At 41.9% G+C, this 18,009-nt stretch overlaps 3 protein-coding genes across 4 annotated transcripts; 1 reads left to right on the forward strand and 2 right to left on the reverse strand.

Annotated features, from left to right (window-relative positions):
* Positions 1-819: 819 nt before the first annotated feature.
* LOC146512985 (uncharacterized protein C16orf52 homolog B-like) lies at positions 820-9,962 on the reverse strand. The gene is made up of 3 exons (XM_085170589.1): positions 9,190-9,962; positions 3,305-3,517; positions 820-2,037 (listed from the first exon to the last, which is right to left on the reverse strand). Exons 1-3 carry the CDS (start codon positions 9,293-9,295, stop codon positions 1,853-1,855), a joined length of 504 nt encoding a protein of 167 aa, XP_085026715.1. The 5' UTR covers positions 9,296-9,962; the 3' UTR covers positions 820-1,852.
* A 116-nt stretch (positions 9,963-10,078) lies between these two features.
* Positions 10,079-15,723, reverse strand: uqcrc2b (ubiquinol-cytochrome c reductase core protein 2b). Of its 2 annotated transcripts, none has more exons than XM_085170586.1 (14): positions 15,593-15,723; positions 14,579-14,647; positions 14,075-14,224; positions 13,707-13,771; positions 13,562-13,618; positions 13,192-13,316; positions 12,831-12,928; positions 12,682-12,739; positions 12,497-12,592; positions 12,164-12,363; positions 11,954-12,034; positions 11,785-11,861; positions 10,534-10,687; positions 10,079-10,447 (listed from the first exon to the last, which is right to left on the reverse strand). In XM_085170586.1, the coding sequence occupies exons 1-14, from the start codon at positions 15,623-15,625 to the stop codon at positions 10,364-10,366; spliced, it is 1,347 nt and encodes a 448-aa protein (XP_085026712.1). In that variant the 5' UTR covers positions 15,626-15,723; the 3' UTR covers positions 10,079-10,363. The 2 variants fall into 2 exon arrangements, with proteins under 2 accessions (XP_085026712.1, XP_085026711.1); XM_085170585.1 differs by lacking the exon at positions 14,579-14,647 and adding an exon at positions 14,442-14,543 and having other exon boundaries at positions 15,593-15,700.
* A 518-nt stretch (positions 15,724-16,241) lies between these two features.
* LOC146512987 (NHP2-like protein 1) lies at positions 16,242-17,823 on the forward strand. Its single transcript, XM_085170591.1, has 3 exons — positions 16,242-16,455; positions 16,643-16,763; positions 17,228-17,823. Exons 1-3 carry the CDS (start codon positions 16,453-16,455, stop codon positions 17,488-17,490), a joined length of 387 nt encoding a protein of 128 aa, XP_085026717.1. The 5' UTR covers positions 16,242-16,452; the 3' UTR covers positions 17,491-17,823.
* Positions 17,824-18,009: the final 186 nt, after the last annotated feature.

Here is an 18,009-nt window from a genome sequence, read left to right on the forward strand (position 1 = left end):
TTTAAGATTAGACCTAAAACTTTTTTTTTGATGATGTTGATTGTTAGGCCTGGATCAGGTGAACCTGAATCCTCTGTTAGTTATGCAGCAATAGGCCTTGGCTGCTGAGGGGTGCTCAGCGTAATGCACTTAGCATTTCTTCTTCACTCACTTCTTTTTATTTTGTGTCTTTTTACACCACTTTGTATTTAATCATGAGCAATTATTGAACTCTGGCTGTCTTCTGTCACCCCCCAACGGTCGCGGCAGATCGCTGCCCCTCCCTGAGCTTGGTTCCCCCGGAGGTTTCTTCCTGCCGTGGAGTTTTACCTTCCCACTGTCACTGAGTTGCTCAAAGGGAGTCCTGTGATTGTTGGGGGTTTCTCTCTAATATTTTTGGGTCTTTATCTTACAATAAATATACATTGAGGGGACTATTACTGTGAATTAGAACAGAACTGAATTGAGCTGTTCTTCATATCTTGACTGTAATGAGTGGTTATTTGTGAGTTAGTGTTGAAGCAGTCTGCCTGAACGACACCTATATGTCCAAGTGCACAGAATTGCTCCCACATGATTGGCTAGCTTAATCAGCTGTTTAATGAGAGTACGTATGGTAATGGTTGACATTGAGGACAATTGTATAAACACACACTACAACTTTAAGTGTGACCTTGACTGCTCTTACTGCAGACACTGTGTGTGTGGTTCAAACATCATAGATGCACACAGCATTATTTTGAGAAAAAGCATGAAAAAAGAGGGAATGGGTATTCCCTTGTCATAATTTTAATGAGATGACACCTTCCATGCACAATTACAAACATCAGTGATTTGGAAAAAAAAATGGCACAGACACACACACAGGCATCAGCATTACAGATGAATAAAACAAGTCAATGACTATCATTCTTTGCACTGTTTAATCCATAAAATATTCTTTTAAAAAAAAAAAAGGTGAAAAATCAGTTTACTACATCAATAAGATTAGTAAAACTAACAGAGAACCACAACAGGCTTGACCTTTTCCTCACTGATTATTCACAATGTTAAAAGCTTAAAACTCTGACATCTTTTAACAGCTCCTCTTCCTTCAGTGCGGACACATTTCACAGACTCAAGCATTACAAACTTTGGGCAGCTGTTGCTAATAGCCCATTTTACATTCCACTCAGAAATAGCATTTTTATGACTTCTTGTATCATGAACTTTATATTTATTCCATTGCAGTAAACCATCCTCAAGGCAATATGATCCACTTGACATAGCACTGGCAGAGAAGCTGGCCTTTTAAAACATACACTTCCAAATCTATCATATAAATAAAAGTAATGCAGCTTATATTATTTTGTAGCAGTGCTTGGGGGAAGAACAGACATCATACAGAGGTTGGCTGGCCAATATCAGGGCCTCAGACTGCTATCAGGCCTGACATGTCGAAATAACATCAGTGTGCAAATCGTCCCTGATGGTTCAGATGAGAAGAACAACAGCTCTCCGTCGCCTGTCGTGAATTTTTAGGATGACAGCTCAGACGTTCACAATGCCCCCTTAAATTCCTCGAAAGCTCACATGTCACTTTTGCCATTTTATAATCTGTTTTCTGTTCACTGCCCTGCTTCTTGTTCAGGAAGGAAAACAAGGAGGGCCGTTTCAGAGCTCCCTGCACCTGCTCGGCCTCTGAACAAACACATGCACAGATGGACTGCAGTGGTTTTGGCTCCGGTTGCGACAAGTCGTCGGCGAGGGAAAGACAAGTACTTCTCAGCTTTCGGCGACACTTCCAGCTCTGCCGCAGGAGAGTTCACTCTAACGACATTGGCTTCCAGTGGTAGCGTTTTTTTTATGCGTTTAAAAAGAGAACGGGAGTTTGTCAGCCGGGCAGGCACACCTTCCCGGCAAACAGCAGTCCCACTATGGTGAAGAATATGGACAGAATGAAGAGTACGTAGGAGGAGCCCACCACTGTGTTGTTGGGCAGCTTATATGGCTGTCCTCCAACCTCGTTGATGTAGAATCCAATTGGGAAAATAAACGCAGCCATACAGAACAGGATCACTGCAATGAGAAAATACAAGGATAGAGAAGCATCAGCACCAATGATTCTGCTGCAGAACTAATCGCTCAGTCATACCAGAGTAAAAACAGGACAGCAGCCCCAAAAATATTTTTGCAAGCGACCAAGTTGCATCAACCGCTGGTTGCACAACGTTTGAGTGTCCAACAACCCCAATGTTTGCAAAAAATTGCCGAAAAGCAACATTGCTGAAAGCCTGCGTTGCAGGATGGTTAAATCCCCATCGTGCAACAGTTACGTCACTAATTGTGGAGAAATTCCTGGAGTTTCAAATCTGTGGGTGCTGGCTGGAATGTAAGTAGTTAAGGTGAATTTATAAGTATGCAACAATTTCCACAGTTGATTATGATCATAAACTGATTGCATGTAAAAGCCAACTCGACCCCATTCAGTTCCAAATTGACAGCATACAAACTCAATTTTACTGCAGTTTTGATTCACCAAAGCCGCTTTGAAGACAGCTGCAGCCTACACAGTGGGCCGTTCTGGCTGTTGAGATGGTGGAGTCAGTGATGGAGTTAATCTTGGGGTCTCAAGTGTTACTTAGGAGGTAGAGTGCATCGCCTACTAATCAGAAGGTCAGTGGTTCAATTCCTGGCTCCTCCAGAATGCATTTTAAAGCATCCTTGGCCAAACTGCTGATCAGATTGCCCCTGATATCAGAGTGTGAGTGTGTGAATGTTAGATTAAAAGCATTAGACGTTAAAAAAAAAAAAAATGCACTTGTATGAACGTGTGAATGCTCTGAGTGCTGTAATAGAGTAGAAAAGCACTATATAGCACTTACCAAAACACTGACCAGCTGTTATTAACTTGAATGTTTTTCTTTTAAACATTTAAAGTAATATGACACTCTCTAATGCACACTAATTATGTCTCTATTCTACGAAAATAAAAACTAGCAGCTATTAAACAGAGCTCCTTATATATATTTTTATCTTTTCATGATTACCAGAGCTTTCCCACAGTGAAAATAATTCTGATGCAGAGGTAGCTGAAGTTTATTTCACAGCTTTTTTCTGAATTTATTATATAATTTTGGTTTGGTACTCTACATCCATTAGCACACAGCTGCACTGCAAATCTCAGCAAGTTCAAGTTTAGCTGGAGCACCTAAGCCAGTCATTTGCAGAAAGAGAAAAAGTCCTTTTACAATCCCCGCTGAGTAACCACAGGCCTGTAAACACATCCCAGAGCCACGCTCGCAGGTGAAACTGAAAAAGATTAGTTTAGGCAGTGGATACGTACTCCCCGTGAAGGCGATCCATCGGGCATATCTGCTGGCCTCTCGGTGCCAGTGTGACATCACAACAAGACCGCAGGTGACTGTAAGGGAGATGATGCCCAGGATGATGAAGAGGAGCACGGTGATCCATTCTCCCGGCAGCCGTGGGGGGGTGCAGGTCCGATCTCGGCCATGGATGGTCTGGCACTGCCGGACGAGACCCAAAGTCAAAGAGCCTGGGGAGAGGAAGGTAGGTGAGGAAAAGAAAAATGAGGTTTGTGATGTTGCATCCATCAACAAAGCAGAAAAACCACGCTGAGACAAACAATAAGCAAACATCATTGTGTGGCATACACAATGGTCTCTATAGAACATGGTATTGATTATTTCAGGTGAATCAAGGTGAATATCGATTCAGGTTTTCATCAAAGCAGTGCTGGTTCTGTACATTTTCACCAAAGGATGACGGGTAAAGGTACTCCAAAAAAAACCCTTTTGAAATACAGGATAAATCTTGTCATTGGCACAGTATGAATCATAAGATCTCTTCTCTACTAATAGGAGATGTGAGACAGGTAAGAAAGCCTGCTGCAAAGGAAATGTGACGAAATGCATGAGAACGGATCGTTGGAGAGTTTCAGTCAGTATATCACTACACTGCTATTAGACATCGTTCTCATCTGTTGGCCTGTTAGACTTTAGTGCTGCACACTGATCACAGTATTTTACTAATGACACTATTTACAGTTGTGCTGTCATAGACTTATTTACACTGATCCATCCACATAAAAGTCACGGAGTTCCACAGGGATCTGTTCTAGGACCACTACCAAAAATATTATCAGTGGGCAACATGGGATACCATCAGGGTCATTTCCACCACAGAAAAGATGGTGGTAGAAGTACAACTTCTAGGGCCAAAACTGAGTTATTTAAAACTTTATGCTGGGGTAAATTCAGCATCTTTTTAATAAACCTTGACTCGTTTTATGTCTTGGTTCCCACTGAAATTAAAGGTCATTTAGACCCCAATACTTATCACTTTATATATATGTTTCCATTGTGCAGATATATTCATCTATGAAAGATGAAAGAAATTAATGAAACTAAAACTTTTACCTAGAAGCCTGGATGACCCACAGTTTTATACTTCTAGACGCAGACAATACTCACTTTATTGTACTTGGCCGTAAAAACCTCAAAAACACAAAAAGACTTCTCTACTGTTGTTTGTGCTTATTCTCTGAAACCTCCAGGTCTGGTTTCTGCTAGCAAGACACGCCCAGTTTTCCCACAACAGCTTTTGTTATTTCACTTAACAGACTTATGTATTTGTGTTTCTTTCCCCTTTGTAGCTGGAAATATATAACATTGCTTTGTTTTTATGGACCAATCAGTAACATCGGAAAGAAATGACATCACAGCTGTGGGGTGGGTTATTTCTGTAACACAAACCATAGACTTTAAATAGAGATGAACTTTCAGGTTGAGAAAGTTAAGCCGATGGTGAAGGACCTTATTCCTGCACTATTTCTAATGACCAGAAGGGGGCAGCTTTCAAAGACTGTATGCTCATTTGATCTAAGACCTCAGTAAACACCGTCTTGAGGAGTTTATGATTTTTATCACTAGTTTCACAATTTACTGAGTGCAACATTATGTTCATTTTTTACATTCTGTCCCACATTAGAGACAAAAAGTACGACAAAGCAGTGTATGCCTTGTGGGGGGCAGCATGCAGTGGCCACACTTTCTCATTTAGATCAGATGGGTAAAGAAATGGAGGAGACATCTTTTATTTACAGTCTATGCCACAAACACACACAATCCGCATGTAGTTAGTGTGGCTAAATAGTCAGTATGTGACTGATAGACTCTTCCCTTTAAGCTTCACATCTACTGTGAGTAGTGTTTAATGTTGTAGAAAGACACTGTGTTGACATGATGACCCTGCAGGAGTCTTTCTCCCCTCCCCACCACAGTCCACAGGGGCCCGAGGAACCTGCTGTTATGAAAAACTGGTTGATCGGTGGAACACCAGCAGCAGTATGATATCAAACAGGTCAGGAGTTCTGGCACAAAACGGCAAAGCATCATGCACAGAGAGAGCAACGGAAATGAAGAGATTAGTGGCGCGAGTCCTCTGATGGCCTCCTGTCTCCCAGAGGCCTGGTGGGTGCTGTGATATCGGGTACGTACGGATGAGGGTAGGAGGGCTACTGTCTGCACTTGAAGCCCAACAGAGACTGCATCTGCTCAACTTTGCATCCACGCCAACAAGATAAGACTCCAAGCAAACCAGTGCGCGCACTGAGAGTGGAAAAAAAAAAAAGCTAAATAAAATCCTCCCACACTATCATTTGTTCACTCGCCTCGCTCTGTTTTCTTTCTTTCCCTGAATTATCTTTAGAAGAGAAGCTGTATACATTTTTAGTATTTAGCAATGCAATCAAGCTAATTTTGACCCAATGAGTGTAGTATTAACACACTTAACGTGATTATAAGCAAACCGCATAAAAAAGAGAGAAGGAAAAAACAGTGAAGCACTGAAACATCTTTTAATTTGGCAAGGAATTAAATACAATAAACTGCATTTGAATAAACATCTGGTACTTACAGCAATCAAGCCGCTGTCAATTTAGATTTAACTGCTAAGTATTTGTAAATGCACATGTGGTTTTTAATCCTCACTCCACCCACGAGACAAGTACAGCACAAAAAGTTGCTTCACATAAAAAGAATTGAATACTTGCCATGCATATAAACAAAGATCCTAATGTTGGGGTGATGATAGAACGGCCGGCTGAAGGAAACATCAGGCCTGAGTCAGATCCCCCCGCAGGCTGACCTAGACCCCATTTCCACAGGACATCCTGTTCTTACCACAGGGTGGAGGAAAGTGCAAAATGGTGGATCCATTTCCCTGGAAACTGCCCTAATGATCCGAAAATCAAGTCTGCTGTGGCTATACATTCACACAATCATCCAAACTCTGAAAGCTTTTGCCCTGAGGGACAAACATCTGCTCATCCGAACAGACCGGGAACACAAATGCAACATTCTGATTACAGCTTGTTTGGGTCACTAAACGCAATCAGCTGTCTACAGGAAACTGGAGAAAGAACTTCACAAGTAACCTTTCATTACTTAAAGGAAACGAAGCTAGATTTTCAGCAAGTATGCAGTCAATAACCTAACTAAGAAAATCAACACCTGAAAAGCGAACAGAATTGAAAGGATGGCTAACTGTGGAGGTCATATAAAAAGCACCTAAACTCAGGCACTTAACACCTGATGTGCCATTTGACCCTGTGGTGGCTGAGGATTTCCGTCTCGAGCACTTTTTGAATGTTTTGGCATCAATTGTGCTTGAAGTGTTCGGCGTGTTCGCAAATGTTCAGTCATACATGTAGGCTACAGATGGGAATCACCAGACATCCCATGATACGAGATTATTCCGACTTTTACCGTTCTGTGACATGCTTTGTCCATATCAGTTTTATCCAATAAGATAAGGTTCTCTAACTCTCACGGTTACTTTTTTGCTGCAAAATAAGACTATCAATCACATCAACACTGTCACTAAAACCTGCCACAGATGTTCTCATAAAACAGTCAGTCTGCCATCAGTCTGCAATTAAATGGGGCCAAGTTGGCAATTACATGCAGTCTGTTTCTGATAATACAGCAATTAACTGCGATAAATCATCGAAAATCACATATCTGTTACTGTCTACATAGACAGAAATTCACGTGTAACTATTACATTTGACCTCAGCCTTCCTTTTCTGTTGGAATTAACCAAAATAAACCAGCTGAAACCAGTTGAATCCTCTCGAGTTGCACTCATTGACATATTTGAAAACCTTTGACAATCTCTCTGAAAGTGATTGCACTAGTAATTTAATATATGGTGTCCCTGTATTGATAAGAAGTAAGGAAAATACTTATTACTTCAAACTGAATCACCTAAATGAGGATTTTTACACAATACGATATATATTTATCAGTTTGAGGAAGAAATGACTACACTGAGCACACACGGCTAAAATGAATTATGTCAGAACTGAGCATGTAGAACTTAATTGTCCGGGTGGAAAAAATTACTTTCCCAAGAGGTCCAATTAAAAGTCAAACATCCTCAGTCCCACACAGCACTTCCTGCCTTCAGGTAATTACCATCCAGCTAATTAGACAGGCACACAAGGCTTTTACTACAGCCATTTCACACTATTAGTTACTTTGAGGAACGGGAGATAAAAGCTTCACAATGTGAGCTCTTTCTGAGCTTCAGTTCGTTTACAACTATGGCATTTTATAAAAGAAACATTTACCTGTTTCTCATTCAATCGTGCAAAAATAACCGCTTCTTATATCCTTAACGAGCAGCTGAAACCATTTATTTTTTAAAGAACAAATTCAATCCTGTAATGACCACTCAGTACGGCTGTTATATCCTTGTCTCTGCTCCTCTGAAGCATTTTGATGGAGCTGACAAGAGCCTCGTGCAGCTGTGCACACACAGTCGTTTGTGCCAGTTTTAGTCAATGTTTAGCTTTGGATGTTGCATCTGTCTATTGCTTCACTGCAATAAGCAGATAACCAGGAAGGCTGAAACTACATCTTCAGCTGTAGCGCGCGCTTACCAATAACCACTAATCGTCTAATTTTATACAAAGAAACAGCTGAGCAAACCAAACTCTTAAATTGTATAATCGTTTAAAATATAAATGTTTCTCCTCCAGTGTACATTTAGTTACCTGTAACTACAAGTGTATGCATTTTTGCAAAAGCATTAATCTATCATTTGGAAGGGTTTGGTGCATTTGCTGCAAGCCTATCACAAACGCAGGCCAACTACACACTATCTGCTTTAAATTATCCTTATGTGTCAAAACCGTGGCAGGACTCTACTGTCAGCAAACTGAATGGACTGGACATAGTTTGTAAAACACATCTATCAGGACTTCACCATAGTCCAAGTAACTCTGTAGACATCCACAGTGTGACGCTGGTGAAACACAGATCAAAGAAACTGTGTTTCCATAAACACCATGACCTCAGTAACTGTGAAACAGCAGATGACCAAAGTGACCAAAAGAGTGAGTACGTCCTTATCAAAGAGCGGTCACCATAGTGGAGCTTTAGGTTCCCCGGTAGAGCCAGAAGAACCTGGAGGAAGAACAGCCATCTCAGCAGTAGTCCATGAAACAAGTCTTAATGGCGGGGCAGCAAAAGGAAGACACTTGAGTTCCCTGTTGTTCTTTCTCACGTGCTGAATAGTGCAGGAGAAGGGCCACTTTTTGCATGTTCTGGAAATATTCTGATTTAGTTGAGGGTGCTGCCAGGGTAGAAGGTGAAGAAGTCAGGTCTGGTGATCTCATGCTATGAGATTATTGGACTATTTTCATCTTAATAATAGAAAACAGACCAGAACCTGACCTTCCAAAGTTCAGGGATGCACTGCATGCGTGACAACAGCTGACAGCATGCCAGATGGTATTTAAAGGACTCAGAGCTGGAGGAAAAAAAAGATTCTCCAGCGTAAGAGACGAAAACTGCACCCATCATGCAAGGTTAAACTAGGTGATGCCCTCCTAGAGTAAAGCATGATGGTTGTGGCATCAGGCCATGTGCTTCTCAAAGACTTTTATCCCTTGAAACAAACAGGAAAGCCTTGCATACCTAAATAGTGCAACAGTGTGTGCAGCTGGTTGTTATTGAGCAGCTTTTTTTAAAATAAGAAGACAGAATTAAGAGTGCAATCTTCCACAATTGTTCTGCTGTCTGCTTATTTTTCTACAGTAGGTAAACTTTTTCATCTCCATTCCTTTTCCTGTGTCACCCCGACTTCCCCACATGCAAAGCACAAAAAACAAAACACAGTGCTGGAGTGTGCGCAACCTACTGCCTGATTCTCCGATGTTGATCCAGTCCGGGTTGGCAACGCTGGCGATGGCGAAGATGTCCGCAGCTAGAAAGAGACATCCTGATATCACCGTGAGTTTATCCATGTCGGTGAACACAAAAGGAGGGACCGAGGGAGACGGGGCATCAAGAAGTGACCTAAACCCGCATGTCGTATCCCATCACTGTGGAATTTGGCCTGTGCCTTTTCCACGCCCTCTCTTCACATTGTATTTAATTTCCGGTGGTTTGATGTCCATGCATGGGGTGATTTCTCTTTGTTGTTCCTCCTAAAGTGGACTGACTGACCCGACCTGCTGGCCCAGGAGGGGAGTATCGCTGCAGGGGGTCACGGGTCGCTCCACCGCATCTCGGTGATATTCGTGGGGAAAACACGAGTGGAGATTATATTTCAAGAACAAAATACTGTTTTATGCATGCACTGGACTTGGTGTCTGAGTTTGCATGAACAGTCCGATCTCTCTCCCCACATATGGAAGCTGTTTCCTACCTCGGGAAGACCACAAGCGGAAAACGCCGCCCATGCTCACATTAAAGCGGCTTTCCGGAGCTTCACCCCCCACACTCGCACATCCAGATTTCTTACTTCTCACTGAACGCCTTCTTTCCTCGCAAAATGACGCTGCTATCTCAGAGGAAGACAAACTCAAATCTAGACAGCCTACCTCTACCCTCCCGTCTCCACGCCCGTCACTCTCGCGAGAAAATCCGTAAACTCTCGCAGCTTTTTTTTTTCTTTTTTTTCCATCGTGCAGATTTATGTAGGTGGTAATAATTTCCTGGACACACACGGTGGGGACTAAAGCCCCATTCCCGAAAGCATGCAGCCACACAGTGGTTATTATCAGATCAAGTAAACTCAAGTCTGATTTGATCAGTTTCCACCAACTCAAACTTTTATTCAAGATAGATAGATAGAATTTATTCCTTATTTTACATCAGCTATACAGTTAACATGGACACATGAGTGTAATGCGCCAGAGCAGCATCACCTGAAAGTATACCGTTTCAACACCTATAAATACCCAGTGTTGTTACAACAAACGTCTGAGGAGAACACCATTGTAAAATAATCCTTTTTTTGTTGTTCAAATGTAGAAGAAATTCTGCTTTGCTGTCAACCACGCTTGAGTGTGTGGTGATGAGGGTGGGATTTAGATCTCATCCACGAAGGGTGTTTTTACAAGATTGCCACTGGATGCCATGGTCTTCTTTCCAGATACGAATGTTTTGGCAGCCTGAAATAAAGAAGAAGAGCTAAGTTTACACGCCACTTTTACACTATGACAAAGAACAGACAAAAAAAGAAAAAACAAAGTCTTACATTAGCAACATCAGTCAAGGAAATGTTGTCAATTTTTTTGGAGATTTCTTCAGGGGATTGGTAGGATGCATCAGTCAGAGCCTGACTGCCCATGGCTTCCAGCAAACCCTCTGAGGTTTCCAGAGACATCAGGTAGTGGCACTTAAGTTGAGCCCTGCAGAAAGAAACGAGGAGGGGAATGTATTAAACATTATGCAGTTAGCATAGTTTAAAATTGTTTACAAGTTTTTAATAAGGAATCTTATTTATCTGCAAATGTTATTCAAAAAAAATACAGGAATGAGTAAAAAAGAAAAAAGAAATATGGAGGTGGTGGAGGGCAGAGCTTCATCCAGTAGTGAGTCAGGTCCTAGTTAGGGGGTGTTTTGAACATGAAACCAGTCTGGCAAGAGCAGCTGCTGCGTCCAGCTGGCCAGCCTCCACAAGGGGACGACTGCAGCTGCAGACAGGTGTGAAGAAAGGCCCAAGTGGCAGTGGACCTGCATTCTTCAGTGGGGCCAGTGACAGAGAGGTGAAGCCATCAGTCAGCTATTACGTGCTACCAAAAGCAGACTGTGACACACCCCGAATCAAATTAAAAGTAACTGCAGGCCACCAGAACCGTTCCACAGACTCATCAAATAGACCCAAGACAGACTGTTCCTTAAAGACTCTAAACATCAGGTGGGTTTGAGCTTTTAGGGAGGGTTGAAAATGCAAACCACTGCAAATGAAAGGATGCATTTGGTAGTGAACACTTGGAAGCCAAATTCATAACTGAGATTAATGTCCAAAACATCTGCTGGCTCTGTATCAACAATGGCGCCACAAAAAAGGCAACAAGTGGCAGCTGAACAAAAAAAAACAGAAATTACAAGCTGTGGGAGAAGTCTGAACTCACTTCCTGAAGGCAGATAAATCATACAATGCCAGTAAAAATGATATGCTTCTCTCTACTGCAGCGTGTTTAAAGGATTTTTAAATTACATAACACAATCCAGTGCGCATGTAACATCCTTCTTTTATACAGGCCAGCGGCCTCTTTCATAATTTTAATTACTCTATATACCGATGAATCTATCAGCATTATTTGTCACTAGATTTTTCTTTCATTAACCTAAACCTGAAAATTCAAAAATCTTTAAAATAAACGCTAAGTACACGCCCCTCCCCCCCAGCGTTTCTATAGCCAAATAGCAGAAAATGTACATTTTCTGTCAGAGGTACATTCTGTCGGGTCTCTCTCATCCCGTTTCTGTCTGTCTAACTCACTTTGCTCGAGTGAGGTCAGCAGCTGTGACTCCACCGTCAGCAACAGCCTTCACCTGGGCAAGAGCAGCCTTGATCACCTGCAGAGAAGAGTGAAACAGTGCTCTCAATAGCAGTTTCATTTGGGGGAAAAGAAAAAATATATATTTTCAAGACTACGGGGCATACTCACATCACCAGCAGCTGCAGCCTGAGAGATGGTGTAGATCCCAAACAGACCAGAGTCAGAGTAGCTTGTATTGAAAGCAGTGACCTGGTGTGGGAGACAAAGACTGAATTAGAATAAAGCTGGATTGTGTTTTTGTGGTTAATGTGCAGACACACTGCTCTGTAGGCGTATGGCTTATTTACAATTTATCTTACAAAACTGAAAGGCACTCACATCAAAGGGGTCTGCTGTTGCCTTGGAAACACCCTGGACCAGTTTACTGGCGACGCCTGCTCCTCTCTTGACGTGCGGCCCAGCTCCCAGTAAATGCTGCAGCACACTGAAGGCCAGAGCTTCGCTGGTGCCTGCTGCTGCTGACTGGCTCACCACGGCTGAATGGACCAGACTGCTGGTGCTGGGCAGGCGAATCTCACCTGGAAATGGGCACGAGGTCATGAGACAGGGAAGTCTGCAAGGTCTATCAATTTCTCAGGTATCATTCATTCAAAATTTGCTTAAATCCTATATTTTTTCTTTTCCTTCCCCCTCTCAGCCAGCTCGCCTCACCTCCACGATACTGTGCCTTAGCCCCTGTGGTGCCGGCTCCACTGCGGATGTTGAGGAACTGCTCTCCCACTTGCTTCAGCACAGTGTGGTCAACACCTAGTAGAAAGGTAAGCATTGTTATCGTTTATCAGAAATCTGGCTACTTCTTTCTTTATATGGAAAATACTTTAAATCCTAACACTTACCAAGTCCAACAAGGGCCATTCTTGCACTGGTGAAATTGTTCTGGACAAACTGGTGCAGCTGGGGAAAAATGGAAACATTACAATAATTCATAATTGTTTTAGTTTGTATGTTTTGTACTGATAAAAGACAAATAAAAATATATACTCACATGCTCAGAGTGGATGTGGTTGATCATGTGGTCTGGGCAGTACAAGGAGTTACACAGGGCGTTCTTGTAGGCAGCTTCATGCAGACCTTCAATCACACCTGAAAAAGATGGATGGGTGACTGTTAGCTGCAGCGCGCTCATGGTGAAGAAAAAACAGAGAGAACATTACTGTCCCTATATGACAGTTTGGTATCTAGGCTCTGCAGGCTAATTATTGATTAATCGAACAACCAAGAAGCTTTTTAAAATATTAATCAGGCTCACAGGTGGGAATATAAATTAAGTAGTTCTATATTAAAACAACAGATCCCTTAAAAATCTTTCAAAAAACTGACTGTTGTAAGAGAAACAAAGGGCCCACCTATCTGGGTGCTTTGTGCAGCTTGTGCCTTGTCCACCTTTACTTTTGGGGTGAGGTCTGACACCTCCCACGAACGGAATTCGGGGGCTGTTGTCACATTGATCAAATACTCCATCACTGTGTCACTAGAAACCAATAATAGAGCAAGTGGGAAAAGACAGTTATCACTCCTGCAACATCACATCTCAGAGCATTCATATGTTCCAGTGAATGTAGTCATTTCACCAAAATATGGAAAAGTGTGTAAACAGAAAGAGACAAAGTTCTTTAAGTATCTCCTAGTACTTCAAACATTTTCATTACATTATTATTACTATTACTCAATCATGTCAACACACATCATACACACAGGTGATATGCAGAGACTCACACGTCATCTCTTAAGCAGTCAACGGTGTAGGTCATATTCTCTCTGGATGAAGTCACGCTGCACAGAAATAAACAGATATGCAATTAGACACCTAAAAAATCAGCATTAAATGACTGTTTACAGGATAAACCTTTTAGTTACTGACCTAAGACTGCCTCCCACTGCCTCAATACCACGGCATATCTTGAAAGCTGAAGCTCCCTTGGTTGTCTGAAAAAGTAGAAAAGTTAAGTAACATGTCAACTGAAATGAAGCAATGTTACGCACGATTACAAAAGCAGTGGTCTTAAGCTCCATTTGTTAACAGTTGTGCAGGCTTTTTAATGTGTAAACACTGTTATATTTCTAATCAAAATAAGATATTTTACCTAAAACTGAATAAAGATTTGGTTTGTATTCTGGTGCTTCTGCAGCTTTACTCATTTCTGTCTTTCAACAACACCAAAGGACCAAGGTTGATGATGACAATGCTTACTTCAAGCTAAATGTGATGATTTTTTTTAAGTTACATACCAGACCGGACGCCAGCCGGAGAAGGTGGGTGACACCCTGGTTTTCAGGGGTTTCATAGCGACACCCAGCCTTGATGAAGACTCCAATTTTGGAGGCTGGAGAATAATTCTCCAGTGAAGCGATAACCAGCCCACTGGGAAGCCTGGTCACCTGGAGACATATAGAGATGTCCATTAGCATTCTTAGTACCCTGAGTTATAGGCAGTGTTTCAGTTAACTGGTTTCCTTGGCTTTCATTTATACAGTTCAGATAATATGGGCATTTAGTTAGATTACTTAACATTTTATATTCAGCAAGGTGAAACAAACAGATAAAGCTTAAAACACAACCAATATATACTACAATTCTCATCACTGCCCGACATACGTGGACATCCTGGTAGGAATGGCCAACCCTGGGAGAGAGGCTGAGGCCAGCCAGGGGCTGAGCAAGGGACTGGTCTTTTCTGGCAGCCGCATAGAAGCGTTTCTGCAGAGAAGAAAAAGAAGTCAACAACCACTGACCTGAACATCCTGTGGATGAAAACCAGTGACCTCCACCTTACGGGCAGCCTGGGCTGCATAAAACCTTGTCTGGGGAAAAAACACAAAGAATACAGGAAGGCAGGACATTACAACTAATGTTTTGCTGGCCTTTTGGCTGATATGAGCACAAACTTTAAAATAATGGGATCAATGGCATTAGTAGGGCAGCCTGTACTAAAAGAACTGAATGCTGTGACTAAATATGAAGCTAGAATTATGCAGGTGAAAAAATAATCTTATGACAAGGCCCACTTAAGTCTCTGTTCCGCATTTTGTTTAAGCATATCACCTGATTTAAATCTGCAGGTCAATTTTTCCAAATTATCTTTGAAAGTATCAAGGATTTGTAGGATTGTAATGTACTCTGAAGTGTAATAACAACCGCTATACGGTTCTTGGTGTGTTCCATCAGAATGATGGCAACAACATTACAAGCCTTTAACGACAAATGTGAAAAAGTAAGAACTTATCTTTTTAAAACTAGCTACAATCTACCATTTCAGGCTGCAAAGGTTCTCACTCAGTAAACACACATAAGTGTAGATGTTTACTGCAAAATCCAAACTGCAATAATTGCACAATATTGCAGATAAGAAAGAGGAAGATATAATTAGATAGTAAAATGGAAATGTAAGTTAAGCAACTCGACGGCTAGGTCCTTCATAAACATGAACCTAGATAGCTCTCGTCTCTCAGACGTCAACTAGTTTGATTTCTCTAAGCCTTACTTGAATTAACCGAATAGACAGTATTAAGCTGGGTGTACAACGACTTAAAATCCGCGGTGTTCGTGATGTAACTAGCAGGTTATTGCTGGTTATGCTCGGAGTCATTCATGACAAGACTTAGCTGACTGCTTCCTCGTCTGCTCCTCATCAAAGCCTGCCCGGACACGACCCGGAATTTAGACACCGTCTAACAAACACAGCCTACACCTAGGTGTACAAATATTCCGACACACAGACACGTAGGACACATTGCCCGAGTCCTCACCGATAGCTGACTGATTCCCCGAATCCCCTTCATCTCCCCTCTTGCCTTGGGTCAGGACTGTCTGAAGCAATATGGCTGGCTTCAAAGTGCCCTACCCAGAATGCTCAGCGCGTTCTTCGCTTGTAAACGGTGCGTCTGCCTAGCCAGTGACCGCGCGCCTTCTGCTGCCCTGGAGATAAAATAAAATAAAATAAAATAAAATAAAATAAAATAAAATAAAATAAAATAAAATAAAATAAAATAAAATAAAATAAAATCTTTTTTTCATTGGACCAGAAATTATGTAAACGGATGTTGAATGTGGAGCTGCCAGGCAGGAGGATAAAATGAAAACCACAGAGGATGTTCATGGATGTAGTGAAGAAGCACATGCGGAGGGTTGCTGTGAAAGAAAAAAATGTTGCCAGGTTAAACTACTTTGGCATAGGGCAGATGTGCTGAACACTGAAGGGAGCAGCTGAAGGGAAAAGAAAAAACATCCGTGTATTTATTTTAAAAGGTATTTGTTGTTCAATAAAAAAATGTAATCTCTTTCCAGGTCGTCTTTCTTTTGGTTAAAAAAAATAATAAAAGTGACTTGTTTCGTTGTATTTTCACATTTATTAACATAGTTTTGTTTCTCCCAAAGCACTTCCTGTGATTTCGCCAGCTTTGCCAGTGCGCATGCGCCTCACACCACACGTGTGGCAAACGTTTGGACTCGTTGCATGCGACGGAGCTTAGAGAGTTGGTACCGCTGTAAAATACATCACAGGAGATCACATTTTGCGTCGTATCGTTAATCTTTCAGAAACCAGTCGAATTAAAATAGTCCTCCGTGAAGCATTTCGCCGAGAGGGCCGGAATAGCACAAAAGCACCATGGTGAGTGTCTTCTCGAACGAACAAGCTAACAGAGTAGCTAGTTAGCTACCAGCGAGCATAGTAAATTAAGTGCAGAATTCAGTAGAAGTGACCAAAAACAGTGCTGGTGACTGTTTTTTTTTTTTTTTTTCATTAACTGGTTTCTCTTGGTTAACATGGAGTTACTTTGTTTCTGTGTGGTGAGCAGACTGAAGCACAAGTCAACCCAAAGGCCTACCCGCTGGCCGATGCCACGCTGACCAAAACTATCCTGGATCTGGTGCAGCAAGCCTCAAACTACAAGCAACTGAGGAAGGGAGCCAACGAAGGTGGGTAAACGCAACGTGCCGTGCGACACGGTCGGTGCAAATGTTAATGAACGCATTTGAGTGGGCAGGCGACACCAGCATGCTCGAAACATGGTTTCTCTTCACTTAAAACAACTAGCTTTAGTCACAAGCCTCTGATTTCTGCCTGAATGGGATGCCTGTGAGAAGAAAAATAACTTTTAGTATTGTTTATACAGATAATTGTTAAATTACACCATAGCTGTGTCTTCCCGTGAAGGCTAATGATTAGCCAATGTTGAGTGCTTTTATTATATGAATTACTAAGTGCTTGTGAAAATTGTGTTAAACAGACACTTGTATTTTTGTTTTGGGCCACAAAAAGAATAACGGTGCAGCAGTAATGAAGGGCACTTTTTTGTGTAACCTGTAATACGCTGAGCATTGTTTTTTTTTGTTTCCAAGAACAAACTTGCTGTATTTAAGGTGCTGTCTTTCTTCCCCAGCCACTAAAACCCTGAACAGAGGCATCGCTGAGTTTATCGTGATGGCTGCTGATGCGGAACCACTGGAGATCATCCTCCACCTGCCGCTGCTGTGCGAGGACAAGAACGTCCCCTACGTGTTTGTCCGCTCCAAGCAGGCCTTGGGCCGGGCCTGTGGGGTGTCGCGCCCTGTTATCGCTACCTCAGTCACTATAAAAGAGGGGTCTCAGCTCAAGCCACAGATCCAGTCTGTTCAGATGGCCATTGAGAGACTGCTTGTGTGATTTTTCTTTCACTGACAAAAACTCCTTGAGGGGGGGAAAAAAACATTTTAAATAGTCCTGTCCTTTGTTTGATTAAACATGAGGGGGAAAAATCATGTTTAATTGTGTTTTTGTTTTGTTTCTTGCTTTTTGGGACCGATGTTTCTCATCAGGAGTTTGTAGTAGCCCTGCTCACTTCTTAATAAAATAATTCTTTGTTATTTTTTAAAACCTGGTCTTGTCTTCATTAAAAAAATTTCAAGATGAGTTCAAACAAAGTGATTCCCAAATGGTTAGTAACAGAAAACAGGGCGTATCTCTGCATGGTCTGATGTGTGTCAGGCTTAAAAAGAAAATAGCAGATGAGCACTATCTGAAAATCATGCCCTTGAGAGACCTGACACAGGACCTGAGAGATGCATCTATTCTTCACTGAAGCCTTATCAGAAATGGTCTCAGTGGAAGGAAACATGGAGAAAAGGCTGAGGTACACCAGGTTACAGAAACACTGTGATGGAAATCCGTGGCAAACAGGTCATA

The sequence above is a fragment of the Neolamprologus multifasciatus genome, chromosome 8, assembly GCF_963576455.1.
Source record: "Neolamprologus multifasciatus chromosome 8, fNeoMul1.2, whole genome shotgun sequence".
NCBI classification, from domain to species: Eukaryota; Metazoa; Chordata; class Actinopteri; order Cichliformes; family Cichlidae; genus Neolamprologus; species Neolamprologus multifasciatus.